At 40.4% G+C, this 17572-nt stretch overlaps 1 protein-coding gene across 1 annotated transcript in view; it reads left to right on the top strand.

The window, feature by feature from the left end:
- Nucleotides 1-17572, top strand: part of clstn2a (calsyntenin 2a) — a 99473-nt gene that overhangs the window by 78249 nt on the left and 3652 nt on the right. The window contains exons 9-12 of the mRNA XM_028427463.1: nt 1507-1628; nt 9635-9797; nt 14350-14516; nt 14714-14862. Of these exons, the coding sequence (XP_028283264.1) occupies nt 1507-1628; nt 9635-9797; nt 14350-14516; nt 14714-14862 (601 nt within the window). The remainder of the gene's footprint in view (nt 1-1506; nt 1629-9634; nt 9798-14349; nt 14517-14713; nt 14863-17572) is intronic.

Raw genomic sequence — 17572 nt, 5'->3', positions numbered from 1 at the left:
CCAAAGGCGTTTCAGAGAATATGGCAGTACATCCAACCGGCCTCACAACCGCAGACCACGAGTAACCACACCAGCCCAGGACCTCCACATCCAGCAAGTTCACCTCCGAGATCGTCTGAGACCAGCCACTCAGACAGCTGCTGAAACAATTGGTTTGCATAACCAAACAATTTCTGCACAAACTGTCAGAAACCATCTCAGGGAAGCTCAACTGCATGCTCGTCGTCCTCATCGGGGTCTTAACCTGACTCCAGATCGTCGTCGTAACAGACTTGAGTGGGCAAATGCTCACATTCGATGGCGTCTAGCACGTTGGAGAGGTGTTCTCTTCACGGATGAATCTCGGTTTACATTGTTCAGGGCAGATGGCAGACAGCGTGTGTGGCGTCGTGTGGGTGAGCACTTTGCTGATGTCAATGTTGTGGATCCAGTGGCCCATGGTGGTGGTGGGGTCATGGTATGGGCAGGCATCTGTTATGGACGAAGAACACAGGTGCATTTTATTGATGGCATTTTGAATGCACAGAGATACCGTGATGAGATCCTGAGGCCCATTGTTGTGCCATACATCCATGAACATCACCTCATGTTTCAGCAAGATAATGCACGGCCCCATGTTGCAAGGATCTGTACACAATTCTTGGAAGCTGAAAATGTCCCAGTTCTTGCATGGCCAGCATACTCACCGGACATGTCACCCATTGAACATGTTTGGGATGTGTTTGACCGGCGTATACGACAGCGTGCACCAGTTCCCACTAATATCCAGCAACTTCGCACAGCCATTGAAGAGGAGTGGACCAACATTCCACAGGCCACAATAGACAATCTGATAAACTCTATGCGAAGAAGATGTGTTGCACTGCATGAGGCAAATGGTGGTCACACCAGATACTGACTGGTTCCCAGTCCCCAGACCGCCAATAAAGCAGAAACAAAATGCACATTTCAAAAAGGTGGCCTTTTATTGTGGGCAGTTTGAGGTACACCTGTGCACTAATCATGATGTCAGATCAGCATCTTGATGTGGCACACCTGTGAGGTGGGATGGATTATCTCAGCAAAGCAGAAGTGCTCACTATCACACATTTAGACAGATTTGTGAACAATGTTTGAGAGGAATGGTAATATTGTGTATCTGGAATGAAGTTTAGATCTTCAAGTCCATCTCATGAAACATGGGAGCAAAAACAAAAGTGTTGCGTTTATATTTTTGTTGAGTGTAATTAAGATGAGTCTGAGGCCCACAATAGAAAATGCTCTTCAGAACTTTGTCCCCTTTCTGGATATCTGCACTGAGCTTCCTGAACTGGTTAATTAAATAATCCATCTGCACATTACACTGTGGTCTCACAGATGGTTTATTAGCTTATAGTCTGAAGTCCAGAGTATTGTTGTCCAGTAGAATCTTTTAAAAAGTAAATTATGCCAAAAAGTGAGAGCCAGCTCAGCAGTGCTGTCCCATAGAATGACCATGTAGTATTGCCTGTGATCTTCCCTTTGCAGAGATGAACCGCCACCATTACTCTCTGTATGTTCACAACTGCCGCCTGGTGTTCCTGCTCAGACGAGATTTCGCCCAGGTTGACACTTTCAGGCCTGCTGAGTTCCACTGGAAACTAGAGCAGGTAAGGAGTGTGTGTGTGTTGGTGTGTGTCGGTGTGTGTTGGTGTCCTATTAGTGTGCGAGCATAGATTCAGGGTGATTTTCAACTGCGGGTGAAGGGCTATCGTTATTTGTGTAGTGAAGGGAGAGACTTTCCATTCTAATTACCGCAGGGCCTCCATCACGTACTTCTGCTCACTGTAGGAGATAAGAGGGTAGAAGACACTGTTATGCTGCACACACATTTACACACACACACACACACACTGAGGCACAGAGTAAAGGTAGAAAGTGTAGTTTAGTTATGGGTAATGGCTCACCTAGCAGCTGATTTCTAACACCTGTCATGGTTGTGAAAAGTTGTTGGACTAATTTGAAGTGAAGCTTTGTGTCTCAGTTCTGCAGAGAACTTTTGAAGAGGGGAAAATGTTGAATCATGTTGTTCAGCTAGAAGAATGCAAAATGAAAAAAAGATGTATTTCTCACCAAGTGCAGCAGAGTGTGTTTCCCAGTTAATTATCCCACAGATGTCAACAACTTTTGCATTACCTACGGTGCACTACAAGCAGGGAGCTTTATCAAAGATAGAAATGTAAAGTTTTAGTCTCCAAAGTGACATCATGGTCATAGCTAGTGAGTGTGGAGCTGGCAGATTTAAAGGTCTTCCTCAGACACCTCTGTGAGGAGGATGCTTGAGGATGCTGTAGTTCTCGGCTAGGCATTTACTGAGGAGAGAAAATCTACCATTAAAAAAAAGAAGAGAAAACCCCCTGCTAAGTTTTTGATGATAAGCCAATGAACTCTCCCCAGCTCACTGTAATAATAGATGGTAGATGTAAATCTAATCTAATTGTGTACCCTTGGGATATAGCATATATCCACCTCATTCTGAAATTATTAGAAAATGGCTCATAATTATGCTCAGCTCTCAGGAGTTTCTGCTCACTAAGCAGATTATGAGAGATTTGTATTAGTCGTTTTTTGTGTGTGTGCTAGCATGTGTGACCATGCACATCAACCCTGACTTTTGGTTTGGATTTCTCTCTGCAGGTTTGCATTTACATGCATGTATATATATTATATTGATGACAGGAAATGGGCAGTCATTCCTTTCAGAGCTGCCTCTGTTTGTACTGGAGTTATTTGTTGCAGGTCATGAATCCAACAAAATGTATTTTTTCCATGTATACCTTCCAACCTGGTGCTGTTTGTTGTAGGTCAAAGGTAGATTGAAAAGTGTTTTCCTCAGTCCACTGTTCTCTCTTGAGGCCCACAGAGGTGAATGTGACAAAGAGAAGGGCAGCTGAGTAACAGACTGCCAGGATTTCTAAGCAAACAACCTCAAGACACTGTTCTATTTCAGTCTCAGCTCACATTCTCCCTGCACGTCTTATTATCTTTCTCTTCTTCTCCTCATCTCTTCCTCATTCTTCACTGCACACATACACAGTTCATAGATAATGGGGATCCTATTTGCTCCTTTTTTTGCTGGATCTTGTAAAAAAAATATGGAGAAAGCATGCAGTGCAGTCAAAGAGAATCTGTGATGATGTAACTCACCAGTACAAATCACTTGTGCAGAGACTCTCATTAAATATACATGGAAACTGGTCTAAAATACCAGAGGTTAACGAGACTAGTGTATGAACAGAATGAAATGGTTCTCATGTACTGCTTCAAGCTGGGATATCCTGTATTTTTTCGAATGTTCCTCTGATGCCTGGCCATGCACTTTACCACTGTAGGCAGAAAGAGGAGGGAAACTTGTTGGAAGGCTAACGGCGAACAAGTATTGCAGGTGGATTGCATTGCAGACTAAAGACTGCTGGCAGAGAAACACTATTTTTTGGTCTATTAGTGGTAACTCTTGGTGCCAAATCGTTAATTTAGAAAGAAATCGCAGCTCTTTTAATCTGATGAAATGAGGGAATACTGAAATCTATTGAAAATTATAGAAGCTTTCTGCTCCTTATGAATACAGCAGTCCATTTGAAGGCTTTTATTTGGGTGAATGCTGGTAATAGTGCTTCAAATAATGTTGATGTATTTTTATTTTCATGGACCATTGGATTTAGTCAACAGAAAAGGTAATGTCTTGGGAGATGGTTTGTCTTGAGGAAGTTGTGCTACTTTTTGTGCAGAAAAGTGTGTACATATAGGACTCAGTGACCAGAACATAATGATAAAGTCGTGTGACTAAGGTTGCATGTAAACTTTTTAATGTCTGCAGGCAAAATTACCTTCATTCTGTTATCTATGAGTCTGTTATCATAGATTAGAATGACACATGACTGTGGGTGAACTCTTTCACAAATGTAATTAATTTATCCACTCACTCCTTCCTGGTTTTATTTCACTTTCTGTGTAATGGTCGATGATGTTCATCACCCTCATAAATTAAATTGTTATTATTAAGGCTGCATTTCATTCAGATAAGCTGGGCTTTGGGGACCTCCTTGGCAAATCAATAATTACTTTTCAGAGTGCACTCATGTTTTTTTTTTATTGTAAAATAGAAGAAAACCACCAAAGCTGTAGAACCGCTATGGACGGAGCTTCTCACTAAAAAGATGCACTAACCTACTGCACTGCATGCCATACATGCCATCATATTTTGGTACTGCGATACGAATACTTATCATTCAGTATATCAGAGTGCTAACAGACCAAACAGACCTGAACTAAGAATAGGAGCTGCTCCTGTGACTTGAGGTGAATAATGAGGATAAGAGTGAAAAAGTCTTGAAAAAGAGTGCGGTGAGAAAGAGAGGAGGTGACTGTGGGGCATCACTGCTGCTTCTTAACTGTCTTTGTTCCTCCAGCACTTAGAAAGGACACTCAATGGCTTCCGTGGCAACTCCATTTAGCTCTATTGATTTTGCAATTCTCACCCCAAGAGAGGAGGGGTAGAGCAGGATGAAAGGAAGCTGGCAAAGAGAGAGCGAGCGAGTTTCCATTTTCCATGTCGATCGAACGCTCTGAAGGAATGTCACATCTGACAGAAACCTTTACACACAGATCTAAGCACTGACCTGTTTGTGAGTCCTTGTGTGAACAAAATCACGTACGCACACACACTATTTTTCATCTTCTTGGTAATGGACTAAAGGATGAATCACACCTCTTTACAAGCATTATTCAACTTCTGCATCCAGAGGGGCTGTCTGTACAATTCAGCTGTCCTAAGGATATTCATTCACAATCTCACAGTCCTTTTTACGTCAAGGTTCTTTTTCAAAACAGTCCTATGAGCCAAAGCTGGGAGGAATGTGTCAGCCCTCTTTTCAAAGTCTCACAGCAGAGGAGAGATGTTAAAGAAAGAAAAAAACAGATTATCTTCCTGTGCCTGAACCTTTATGTACACAAAGTCTGAAGTCTGCATGATGTCACATTGACTGAAACCCTTTTTTACTCATAGCAGTGTTCCCACAGATAGCTAAAATATATGTTAACAGAATGTAAAGAAGTGAAACAGTATCAGTAGTTCTTTCTTTTAAAGGATTAAAGATACTTTCAAATCTGAAAAAAAAGTACAAATGACAGAGTGTGGGTGCAGATCTCATGTGATAAATCAGAGACAATTTCACCAGTTACAACAGCTGAAACTTCTGCAGAGCCCCTGCTATTTATCATTTATGTCTGAGTTCAATAATAGGCACAGAGTGTGTGTGAGAAGAAAATCACTCTTATTGCATGTCTGTAAAGCATCTACAGTTATCTGCCTGCTACCATCATGGCTGCTGTGCTGTGGTTTGTTCTCTGGTCTGTGCTGATTAGAAGCCTTTCTTTGTTTGTTATGAGATTAATTGGTTGGTGTTGGTGATGGTGTGTGACTGTGCCGCCTCTTACAACAAGGATATACTGAGTGTTGTTTAGTTTCGTCTCACTCACAACAGACTATCTAATGAATGTTTCAGTTTACAATAAGTGCACACAGACATTAGTTCATAACAATATTTAGAATGCAGAGTATGAATGCAGACGAGGAGCCTCCTTGACATGTCGTGTTTTGTTTTTGTATGAGCAAATCCATAATTAGTTTTAGTGTGCATCATGTTTTCTCTAGTACCCCTGCGTTTATATTCACCGTTCACTTTTGCTCTGAATCTAATTTTGCAAGTCAAACAGGCCTGAGTTGGCAGTGAAACATATATTTTCACTTTTCTGTGAGAATCAGACAGAAACAGACAGCGAGCAGCAGGGCATTGCCTCTAGCATCTACAGCTTCACTGTGTGCTTATTTCATTTCCAGACTGTTTTCTACAAATGCCTTCATTTGAGTGCTCAGCTGGACTTTTACGTCTTTAGATGCTTTCTGTGTTCCTATTCAGACTAACAGCATCAGCAAAACATACACTAACTACAGTCTTTGCCCTGTATGTGTGTTGTAGGATAGCAGCAGTGTGTGTGTGTATGTGTGTGTAAGAGGAGGGATTCATAATGTTGCTTGTAGTGCTTTTAGCATACATGAGTGCACTCCATAATTCAAAGAATACTAATGTACTGACAACTTGTTTTTCCATATCTGCTCTCTATTGTCCTCATCTAACTCCTTTTTTAAACTTAAATAATTAACTGAGAGATTATGTATTCTGTCTTAACCAGTAGTTCAGCTTTTATTTTAAAGATTCTATAGTAACAGTGCACTGCTAGCACTTTTGCTAACACTCGTGCGCATTGCAATGCCAGAAATCAGTGTGTAGGGAGCAGTTTTCTGTTATTAAGTTTAATTATCTTTGGAACATTAGAGAAAAAATACTGCCTCGGCTCAGAGGATAGATAGTTCTTTACCCTATATCACCGTTTTTTAATAGAAAACACCTGTTCAGTTGAACATGTATGTTGGCTGTTGAGCATGTTGGTGCAACTATCCCCCCTTTTCTGTAACCTTTTTTTCTTTATTCACTATTTTTTTTTTCTTCGCTATTTTTCTTTCTTTCTGCACTATTCTTGTTATTATCACACTGACACATAATAGGTTGGCATCAGAACTGTTGTGCCACAACACTGGCAGAAAAGAGGAGATCCGAGGTGAGGAGAGGCGAGGGATGGGATGAGGAACAAAACAGATGAAAAGAGAAGAAGGTGGGAGTTAGGAGGAGGCAGTGATGAGGTGGGGCGTGGGGATAACGGGGCCAGGAAAAACAGAAGGAATTAGTTCAGACAACAGGGCACAGACCAGGACAGATGAGAAGAAGAGAGAAGAAGGGTAGCAGCACCTAAAGGCTTCACTGTTTTATAATTGTTATTATTATTATCATCTCATGAATGCTAAAAATCTAGAAATTAAGCAAGGCAGTATCATGGAGCAGTCATTGCCAACCACTGTATTAGTCATAGTATGTTCTTTATATGGTTAAAAATAGCAATGATGAAATAAGTGCCACACGTTTTGTAACAATACAGCTGCATCCCAAATCTCTCCAGTAAATAAAAAAAAACTTGACCTTATTAAAGGGCTTCTCTGCAGCTGGTAGGATGTCCTCATTATTCTGTTTATGTCAGCAGGTTTAGAATGCACTAATGCTGTCTGTGAATAAAGGGCTGTATGTGTGTTTGGCCTCAGTGATGTGCAGAATACTCCATTCAGGTTGACCTGTCATAGCGCCTCTGTTTGGCACCAAATAAATAAATAAACACATGATAGATTTGGGACTCTGTGTCAGAACTCCCTTCTCAACCTAAATTTAGTCCCCAGACTGTGTAATATTTTCTAGGTCCAAGTGGCTCTTAAGCTCTTCCCTCCTTTGTGCTGATGTATAAGAAGTAATAGCCCCTCGTAAATACGCCGTGGCAGATATCCACAAGATAGACGGGCTTATCTCCGGTGTTTTATTCTCAGCAATAAAATACTGCAATTGCATGGTAATACACTGCGCATAGAGAATCCGGATAAGTAAGGCAGGGTTTGTCCCTGGTGTCTGCCAAAAGAACCTTTATCAAAAGTGGAAGGAGGTACAGTAGTAGAGCCAGAAAGGGGGTGTACATCGAATCAAAAGTCGCTCAACACTGAAGAGTCAAGCCTGCGTTTTAATAGTTATTAATGCGGCTGCTTTGATTTTTAGTACTGTCATTTTGAAATGTATGTGTTATTATTAAGTACAAAACACTGTGGAAACCTAATACATTTTAAAATAGGGTACATTGGTCTACACAGATATGGACTTAGCGTCTTGGTGCTCGGTGGTTTCTGTTTCTGTTGTGTGACCGCTCCGGTGGCTGTGTTCATCCTGGTCAGGTCCTGCAGCCTGCCTGTGGAGACCAGCTCATCACAGCGTTTCAGCTTTCATTGTCTCATTACACTGATGGAAAGGAGAAATACTTTTCAGCCTCCACTGACTAGTATGTCCTCAGACAGGCACTTATACAAACATGCCTGAGCAGCTGAGAGCGTGCAGTGGACGGATGCTTACTAAGGGTCTGTGTGAACAAAATAAGTGTGATTTCACACAAAGTTTAAAAATCCTTTACATATACTACAGTATATCTGTCTAGTGTTGGGGCCCTTACAAACTGTGAGCTAGTATGCAACTTTAGTGATGTAGTGTGTTTTCTTTATAATCTGGTCAGAATTTTAAGTGTATCACCACATATCTGCTGACATTCTCAACATCCTCAAGCATTATTGCTAATTAGTAGATGTTGTTGTTCTGCTCAATAGCTAAAAGAGATGTTTTTAGGATTTAGCTTTCACACTAGATTTACTTTTTGTCTGGTGTCCTTTTTAATAAAAGGTTCATGCACTGTGCAGCTACTCCACATACACTAATCACTACTTTGGGAATATGAAGTGCAGTATATGGGGAAACAGTCACCTACAAAACAGTGCAGATAATTATAGACATGTGTAACATTGCACTCACCTCCACAGGCAGGCAGTCAGACAGCAGCTGAATGGAAGTGGCAATTCATTCTGCCTGTCTAGTCAAGTATCCATCGTGAGAAGTGAGAAGATGACACCAACACATATTCTCATTGGTAATAACACACCGATGGCATCTCAGTATACTTCAGTAGTATTCACACTCCAAGAAAACACATGATACCACACCAAGGTATCACACTACAATGTAATTTATTGAGCACCAGAACACATCCAAAGTAAACAGGCTGTGCAAGGTTTCATAACTTAGTTATAAAAAGAAATCCATGGTGGTTTAGTATACACAGAGTGACTGTGGTGCCAGGTTCAGAGGGGTTTCAGGGATGCTCCTGTAGGAATTTGTAGTAAGACTGTAGTTCTAACATCCATGGAGATTCCTAGTTGCAAGAACACACATTTTAGCTTCCTTACCAAATAACACAGCTTAAGAAATGTGCTGTGTATTTGTGTGTGTGGCAACAAAAAATGATCTGAATATTAAATGTTTTCTTGCTGTGTCCTTTCTGTGAATCTTAAACTAGTGGATATTCTCTTCAGAGAATCCTTAGGCCCAGTCTATCATAGAACAGATGCTATGTCTAGGTAAGTGGCTAAGTCAAAATGCTTCAAATAAAACAAATTAAAAACAAATTACTCCGTCAGTAGAGAATGTCTGTAACACATGTGTTTCATTTATGTTCAATTGTCTAATCTTGCTTACCATTTCACGGCATATAACACATAAAATCTGTGTGGGTATAGACGCAGTGGGATGTGTCTTCTCCGAATAATCAAAGTGCATTTATGCTGGTTGATATAAGTTGCATGGCGCACGAGTCCTCCACAGCTGTGTTTATCAGTCATCATGTGCCTTTAATGAACAGCTCATTAGAGGGAAACCTCATTAGCTGTCTCGGGCATCAGGGAGTAAATGATCCAGGGAAGAGGAGAGGAATTTGTTGCGTCCCATTTACTGAAGGTAGAAAGTCAAAAAACGTTCAAGGATGGGCCTTTTATACTACACGACTGGAGTAAACATCATCATCTACACAAACAGCAGCCCCATAAACATAATCCTCAATGGAAAAACAGCACTGATTTATTCAGTTCCATAATAATGCAGCGCTGTTGTTTAATGATGTGATATTTTTTCTCTTTGTTTTGCAGATCTGTGACAAGGAGTGGCACTATTATGTAATCAATGTGGAATTTCCTGCAGTGACTTTATTTGTGGACGGTGTGACCTATGAACCCTACCTGGTGACGGATGACTGGCCAATTCACGCCTCAAAGATTGATACACAGCTGACCGTGGGCGCCTGCTGGCAAGGTCAGTGTGTGTGTGTGTGTGTGTGTGTGTGTGTGTGTGTGCACGCGTGCAGGCATGTCTGAAAATATCAGTCAGCTACCACACCGTGTTATAACAACTGTATAATGATCTGACAGTTGTATTAGATGCAGTAGCATGTTGTTCATGTATGTGTATGAATAAATAAAAGAAAGGCAGCAGAGAAAAGGCACCTCTGTTTACACATTTAAAAACTCTGGGGTCATTGCTACCCCAGAGCTAATATTGTTAGCATAATAATACAATAGCAAGCCAGACTCGTACTTTTATTGAAATATAATAAAATAGATGAATGCAGATTAATCTTAATCTTATACCACTGCACTGTGTGACAAGCATCTAAAAAGTACATTTTGTAGCTTGAGTCCAGCTGATGACATGATTATTATCCCCGGCTGAAATTTTACTGGGAAATAAACTGAAGACTCTTCTTTTAAGAATGCAGAAACACAATTGAGAGTAATACATTTGAAATGTATTGTAATTTTTTTCAGGTAGAACAACATGGGGACCGCTCATCATCAAATTGGTAGAGCGGTCCGAAGTTGTTGAAAATTACATTTGAATCACAAACAGGAAGAGAGAGGGAAAGCAGGATTCTCACTGTTAAAATAAATAAAGAGATTAAGATTTATGTCCCCGGGGCGGTGGGTGTTTCTTCTTTGAAATGGAGAAGCACAAGCCGAGCGGGTATCAAACAGAAAATTCTGCGTGTCATTTCCAGCGGCAGGGAACGAGAACAAGTGGTGATAGCACTGGAATGAATTAGAGCTACCCTGCTGCCATGTTTATTGCTTGAATAATTACACAAAAGTGCTTCATAGGAGGGAGGAATGAGACAGTAGTGATCCGTTCAGCAGCCAGCTCGCCAGCATCATCCCAACGCCTCAGTCCTGATGGCATTTTGGTTGCCGTTTAAATTTCCTTTCATCCTGTGCCTGATTGCAATTTCCCTTTTGTCGTCATCATTTTCTTCCATGCTTCATACAGCCCTCTTTTGCTGCCTCTTTCCATGAATCTCTGATTGTGAGAGAAAGCCCTGAAGGAAGGATTAGCTCGAGTGAATGGAGGACAACTTTGCCAGCTATTACATCCCAATGAAGCCGCTTTAAGCTTCACTAAGCCGCAACTGATAACTTTGCAGACCATTAGCGAGCAAGATTGCCTTTCAGAGTCTCTCATTTCTTCATCCTCTTTTTCCCTACAATCAACAACATAATGACAAGACATGTGGAATAAAAGGCATTCAAGCTGTACTGTTACTGCCCTGAGAGCAGAGCGAAGTCGTGTGGTGCTGCTTTGTAAGGTTAATAAGAAAACGGGTTAGTTGTTGTTGTTTCTGAGCAGTTAATAAGATGTTTGACTTTGATTGGCAGTATTTGGTTTTATTCATTTCACAGTATTCAGATACTTCAAGCACAATACTTCAGATTCTCAATTCTGATTCAACAAAGAAGAATTGCGTGGGGTGACTTCTGGCGCTTGTTTTTAGTGGGTTTTATTCATGGCTCCTCCACAGTAAGAAAACACACAACAGAAGGTTAAAATTATAACAAAGATAAAACATAATAATTTTATTTTAAAAATGTCTCATGACTTTGTAAGAAAGTCTGTAAATGAAGAAGAAGAAAAATAAAATGACTAAGACAAACTTATAATGTAACAGACTGAGTAATAATATACAACACGTCTCTAAAATCTAACTTCACACAGGATGTTTGGTTCTTTGGTTGTTATGGATCTGCAGTGGGACTCTTAATTCTTCAAATTAGGGCAGTAATTAAAATCATCATGCTCATTGTTTATTTGCTGATTTGCTTATGCATAGAAAATATTCATAGAATACACTTGTGCGCACTGCTAATGAGTGTGCGCGACATGCTGCAAAGTATACGACAGGTTCCTCCTGTTCCATTGTTTATGATACTGTATTAATATAAATGCATGTCTAGACATGCAATCTATTAGTTCGCACTAATAAAGAGTAAAAAGAGTAAAAACTGGCAGTGCAAATCAACTTTTTAAAGTGACCGGTATGAATATATAGTACATATTGATGTCCAGCATATTAATGGAAACCTTTCAGCTGTGCTTTTGAGAGACATGAAGATGGAGAAGAAAAAAGGCAGAGTATAATGGGGGAATATTTTTATGTTCGAGGAGAAAGGGAGATGATGGGCAGACAAATTAGAGCTGCTTCTCAGCCGGCCCCTCCTTACACCTTCTTGTCTTGTCATCTTAAATGCACGGTGCTCACCGTGTCTGTTGCGAGCGCACTGACAAGAGAAATATCAAGAATCCATTTTCAATAAAGAGATACAGTTATTATGTCGGAGCTCAGAGAGCGAGCACAGAGGGACAGATCTACTAATTAATACTAATGTTCTTAAAAGAACCATTTTTAACAGGTACAAAAATGATTCTAAAAGAGTCTACTGCAACACTTTTGTTACACTGCACATGTGTCTGTGACAGATAATAAAGTTAAACATATGTGAGAGAATAAAATTAAAACTTTGTGTTTAGTTACACACAGAGCTCAACAACATGTTGATGTTTTATGGCTGTGGACTAAAGCTGCTATGACATAAAGCTTGTTTATATTCATGGAAATAATTACAGTAAAAAGCTTTTTCTTCTCTAAAGTTTGCTTTTAAATGTTTCTGGTGCTGTAGCTTTCACTCTGAGGTGACATACAGAAAGTGTACACATAAATCTCTGACCAGCTGAACTTACCTCTTCACTTTCATTGACAGCTAATTATCTGGTTATAAATACCTCAGTATGCACTGCAGCGTTATATAAATGCTGCTCGGCTTGCTGAGGGGAGTGTAATGTGGCTGTTTTTCTCTGTCAGCTGTTCATGTGTACACACACACCTGTACGGTGCAGATTGACAGAGCTGAGAGAGTCTCCAGCTGTATGCAGGCTAGCTGGTTCAGGATAACAGCTGCAGTGTTCTGTTTACAATTCCCCTGAGCCCCCGCTCTGTACAGGATAGCTGGGCTCCCGGAGAACTTCCAGTCTGCATTAAATGAGGGAGCAACCTTAAACAACAGAACTGCTGAGTCAGCATTCAGCAGCATTAAAGGAATATGGTACATTCTGTCTGTAATATAGTGGAGAAATCAGCATATAATATCTATGGGTTGTGTTGGCGCGGTTGGTTGTTGAATGATTTTTGGGTGACGAGGTAATTTAATGCTTACATTTATTACCAAGCGTGGTTTTTGTGTTTGGATAAAGTATTGATGAAAAGCCTCAGTGCAGTTCTTCCTTGTTGGCATCCAGCCCACGGTGCATTACCGCCACCATCTGTATCAGCTGGCAGATTCTTTCTTGAGTTTCTGTTTGCTGTCTGCTCCGTCTGTGCTGCTGTGATTCTCACCTCTTCAGCCCTGGAAAACCAGCCTGCACTGTTAAAAAAATGGCTTCAGACTATAAACTGAGTGTAAACTTGTGACATACTATTTTAATTTATGTTTTTTCCACTCAGACATACTTGTAATATGTATTGGAGTACTAACATAATCTCAGATATATAATTAATTTTGTTGCTGGAAGGGGAGTTGTGGTCCATTGCCAAGCTTTTTTAAAATGTATAAGCTGCAGCTGACCTAACAGACTCACACAGTGAGTAATTTACCTGAAGTGGAGCAGACCTATATGATTTGCAGGAAATAGCACACTTCATCAGAAGTGGTGAAATTGTAGCAGAGAGCAGAGCTGACATGTCCTACAGGAAAATCTGCTGCTCTGTATGAAAAAAAGAAACTCCACTCTTAAGAAGATGTCAGGGCTTGACAGACTCCGCTGACTGTACTGCTGTGATAGCTCCTACACAACCACTCTGCCAATGTGTTGGCTTGCACTGGAGCTTCCATTTAGTTTGTATGAATGGGTGTATTTCCCGTCGGCTGCGGCAGTGGCAGAACATTTCAGGTCAAGCGTGCTCTCAAGCGTCTGTCAAATTGGTGAATAAAATTTGGTTTGACACTGCGACAGGAAGTGTAAAAAATCAGATGCTGGAAATGGTATTTATATATAAGTTATAACCTAATCAAGTATAGGATAGAACTCCTGTAATGCCACCATTTTTAGGCTGTTGCCACCTGCTTCGCTTGCTTATCTGGAGCGTGCAGCAGTCACACAGAGAGCAAAATCCAAAGATGTGATTAGAGAGAGTCTTTTCCTTTTTAGTCAGAGGTTACAGGCATTTATTATTTATTCACTGTCATCGCTTTCATCATTTTTAAGCAGTATGTAAACCCCATTAGACCATATTTAAAAAAAAAAAAAAACAGGTAATTAAATTACATGTAAAGGCTGCAGCATTCTTTTTTATCTCAAACTCTTTATAGCACATTCACAGATGTCATTTTCAGAAAACTGCAGTTTCTTCATCTTCTTATCATTCACCGATCTTTCTATTTAGGTATTTATTTTTACCTTCCACTCTTCTCCTCTCTACATCTGTACTTATTTTTTCTTCTTCTTCTTTCTTACCATCCATGTGTCCTCTCGCCCCTGCTAGGTGGTGAGATAGGGACTCCGAGGTTCACTCAGTATTTCCATGGCAGCCTGTCAGGTCTGACAATCCGACCGGGCCGCATTGAAACGCAGAAGGTTATCTCCTGTTTGCAGGCCTGCAAAGAGGGCCTTGATATCAACTCTCTTGAAAGCCTCGCTAAGGACATAAAGGTGCGTGGAGAAATTAAGACATGGTTACCAAGAAGCAACACTACTGACTAACTAGGGACCTTCAGTTCTAATCAGAAAAGGCTGAATTATTTTGTCAGATTTTTAAAAAAAATTTTTGTATGAAATCAAATAAAACTGCTGTAAGCTAATATTCAGTCATTTACTGGATTTATTAACTTGATGTTTGTGTTTGTCAGTTCCATTTTAACCCAGCCCAGTCTGTGCTGGTGGTGGAAGGAGAGGATGTGGACAGCATCAACACAGCCATGACCAAAGTCTCCTACATCAACTCCCGTCAGTTCCCCACAGCGGGCCTCCGACGGCTGCACATCACCACAACAGTGCAGTAAGTGTCCACACAGAGGATGCAGCTTTACATTCAGTTACAGACCTTTTGTTTTTCATGGCACATTTATCTTCACTGTCTTTTTTTACATTATTAATCACTCACACATCATGTGGATTATGGATTGTTGTAAAGTCTACTTTTTGCCTTTGTGATGCTTCAAAAGTGTTACAGTGCTTCTCATTCACACACTAAAGGTGCAGAGCTGCAAGCTCCATGGTGCTGTTAAACATCATGTGAAGGAGCTAGATGTTGAACCTCCAACCTTAGTATCAGTGGACATACGTCTCTATCACCTGAGCCTCAGCTTGTATTGTTGGGATGTACTTGATGTCAGTGAAAAAGGCGCTTATGTACTCTGGCTTATGTAGATAATACACCTGTGTAGCTACACCCCCTGCATTAACTAACATTTGATAACTCCTGTGCCTCGTGCATTCAGCAGGTCACAGGGAGACGTTTGGACCTGTTTGATGTGCAGGACGGCTCCACATTTGTTGTGTTGCTTGATGTCTTCCCCTTCTGTGTATGTGTAGTAGAAGCAGAGCACTGCTGTGAATAGGAATGTAAACCTGCTACATCCTTTGCATAATCAAGACTTTAACTCTTTATGACACACCTTTGTTTGCAGGTGTTGTGGTCCTACCTGTAGAACACTAATTTAAATTCATACATCATACATAAAACATGATAGTCACATACATACTTACATATATAGATAGGTGCAGTGGGGGGTCACAGAGACTACAAACAGCCAGAGGAGCAGAAGTGTTGGAGCCTCAGATGCGTTGTCTGTCTTTGTCTTTAAGCCCCAGAACTCTCAGAGAGATGGCTCATTAGTGTAAAAACGATTAAACCACTAAACAGACCAGCTGTCTGCATTAAGCCTTCTGGTGATGGCAGCAACTGTGTTGCTAGAGTCTCCGTTTCTGTACTTTTGTTCTGTTCTTTGTTCTCTGTCTCCTCTGTCTGTTTTTCTCTGAGCCTGACTCTTGATTTGATTTGATTTGATTTGATTTAACTTGATTGAACTGACTTTGTTCTGCTGCAGCAGATGCTCAGGATGATGATGTCAGTCACCCAACACACATGTAAATGTTCTTGCTAGATTCCCATCTACACTAATAAGTTAATTATCTATGTTAAAGGTAAATACATTTCCTTATGTAAGTGCCGTTTGTTGACCCACTAATACTTCTCTAGCACCACCATCAGGCCATAAAGTCCACCTACAAAATGTAATAGGAATGCAAAATATAATGGACTTTATAATTTATACTGTGAATCAAATACTAACTAGTACCAGAAAATTCAGATTCATTCTTACACGATGATTATGTAAATTGCTACTCAGAGCCTAACTAGTAGTTGGGTTTTTAATTGCTATTATTACGTCCTGGTATTGATGAGGATTTGCCCTGCAGGTCTCACGTCTGACCCGGTCGTTGTCAGAGCCGCGACACACTAAGTGCAGCCTGCTTGATTGCATCTGTCTGTGTATATATGGAGTGTGTGCTCATTACATGTTCACATGTCTTTCAGCTTTATCCTTTATGTTCCTCCCTTGTCTCCGCAGCACCTGTTCATTTGTTGAGCACCAAACGCAGACAGGTCAAATTAGTCAAGACGTGTGCTGGTCGATAAAGTGAGGTGCTTTCAACAAGCAACAGCATTAGAGGCTGTCTGACTCGGAGCAGCACTTCCCAGCTCCAGATAAAGGCTGAGTGATCCGCCTCAGCACTCAGCACATATGTTAAAACTGCAGGCTGTGTAAAACTGGGATTTTACAGACATTACACATAGTGATGTGGTTTTATATTGTTTAGCATCCATAAATAGCTCGATGATAAAGGTTTGAGAGTAGCCTGGATATATGTGAGACCATTTTTGTATTGTGCTCAACTGTGTGTGTGTGAAGGTTAAAGCAGAGCTGACGACTAATTTCACTGTGATAAGTGCACATTTTAGATCAGCAACAATATTTTCCTGTATAATGTTACTACTTTTGTTCCTCATTTAATCACATGTTTACCTACTAGACACAAAAGTAGCAAGTATTTGTAGAGCAGAGGATAAAATATAAACAGCAAATGTATGTAATGTACTTTGAGGTATATATAGGAGAATTAGCAACCTGCTGAAGAGTAGGAGGAACATCAGAGGAGTTTGTACCTGTGCCAGTTTTCAGCATTTATCACCTGCTTGTTCTGGCACAAGTGGTAATCAATTATAATCACTCACTGTAAATTGATCGGACAAACAGAGCACATCAGCTGCAGCTTAAAGGCCCCGAAAACACATTTTCTCATCACCGCAGTTTTACGACTGAGTCTTAACAGCTTTGTTTGTTTCTGTGGTTCTAGATGAAGTGTGTTGATGTCACACATTTGTTCGAATCAATCAGAGTTCATTTGAAAAGACTTTCATGTCACTTTCTTTTGCTTTTCATCTTTCAGCCTCTGACAAAGTTTTTGTCATTTAATTATTTTTTAAATTGTGACTCATTTATTAGTCTGATTAAACAAAAACACATGCAGTCCTGATAAAGCAGTAAATCTCAGTTTTTGCCTTGGCTGCTGCTTATTTAGTCATTAATCATTTTTCACTTGGTTTGTTTTATAGATACTTCGATGTGAAACTCAGTTCACTCACACCCCGCTTCATGTCCCTGTTCTTCAGTGTTTCTAATGGCAACAAATCTATTGCAAAT

Source organism: Parambassis ranga, chromosome 17 (genome assembly GCF_900634625.1).
Source record: "Parambassis ranga chromosome 17, fParRan2.1, whole genome shotgun sequence".
In the NCBI taxonomy this organism is placed as follows: Eukaryota; Metazoa; Chordata; class Actinopteri; family Ambassidae; genus Parambassis; species Parambassis ranga.
Note: the sequence above shows the minus strand (reverse complement) of the source record. Positions and strands in the feature narration are given on the sequence as shown.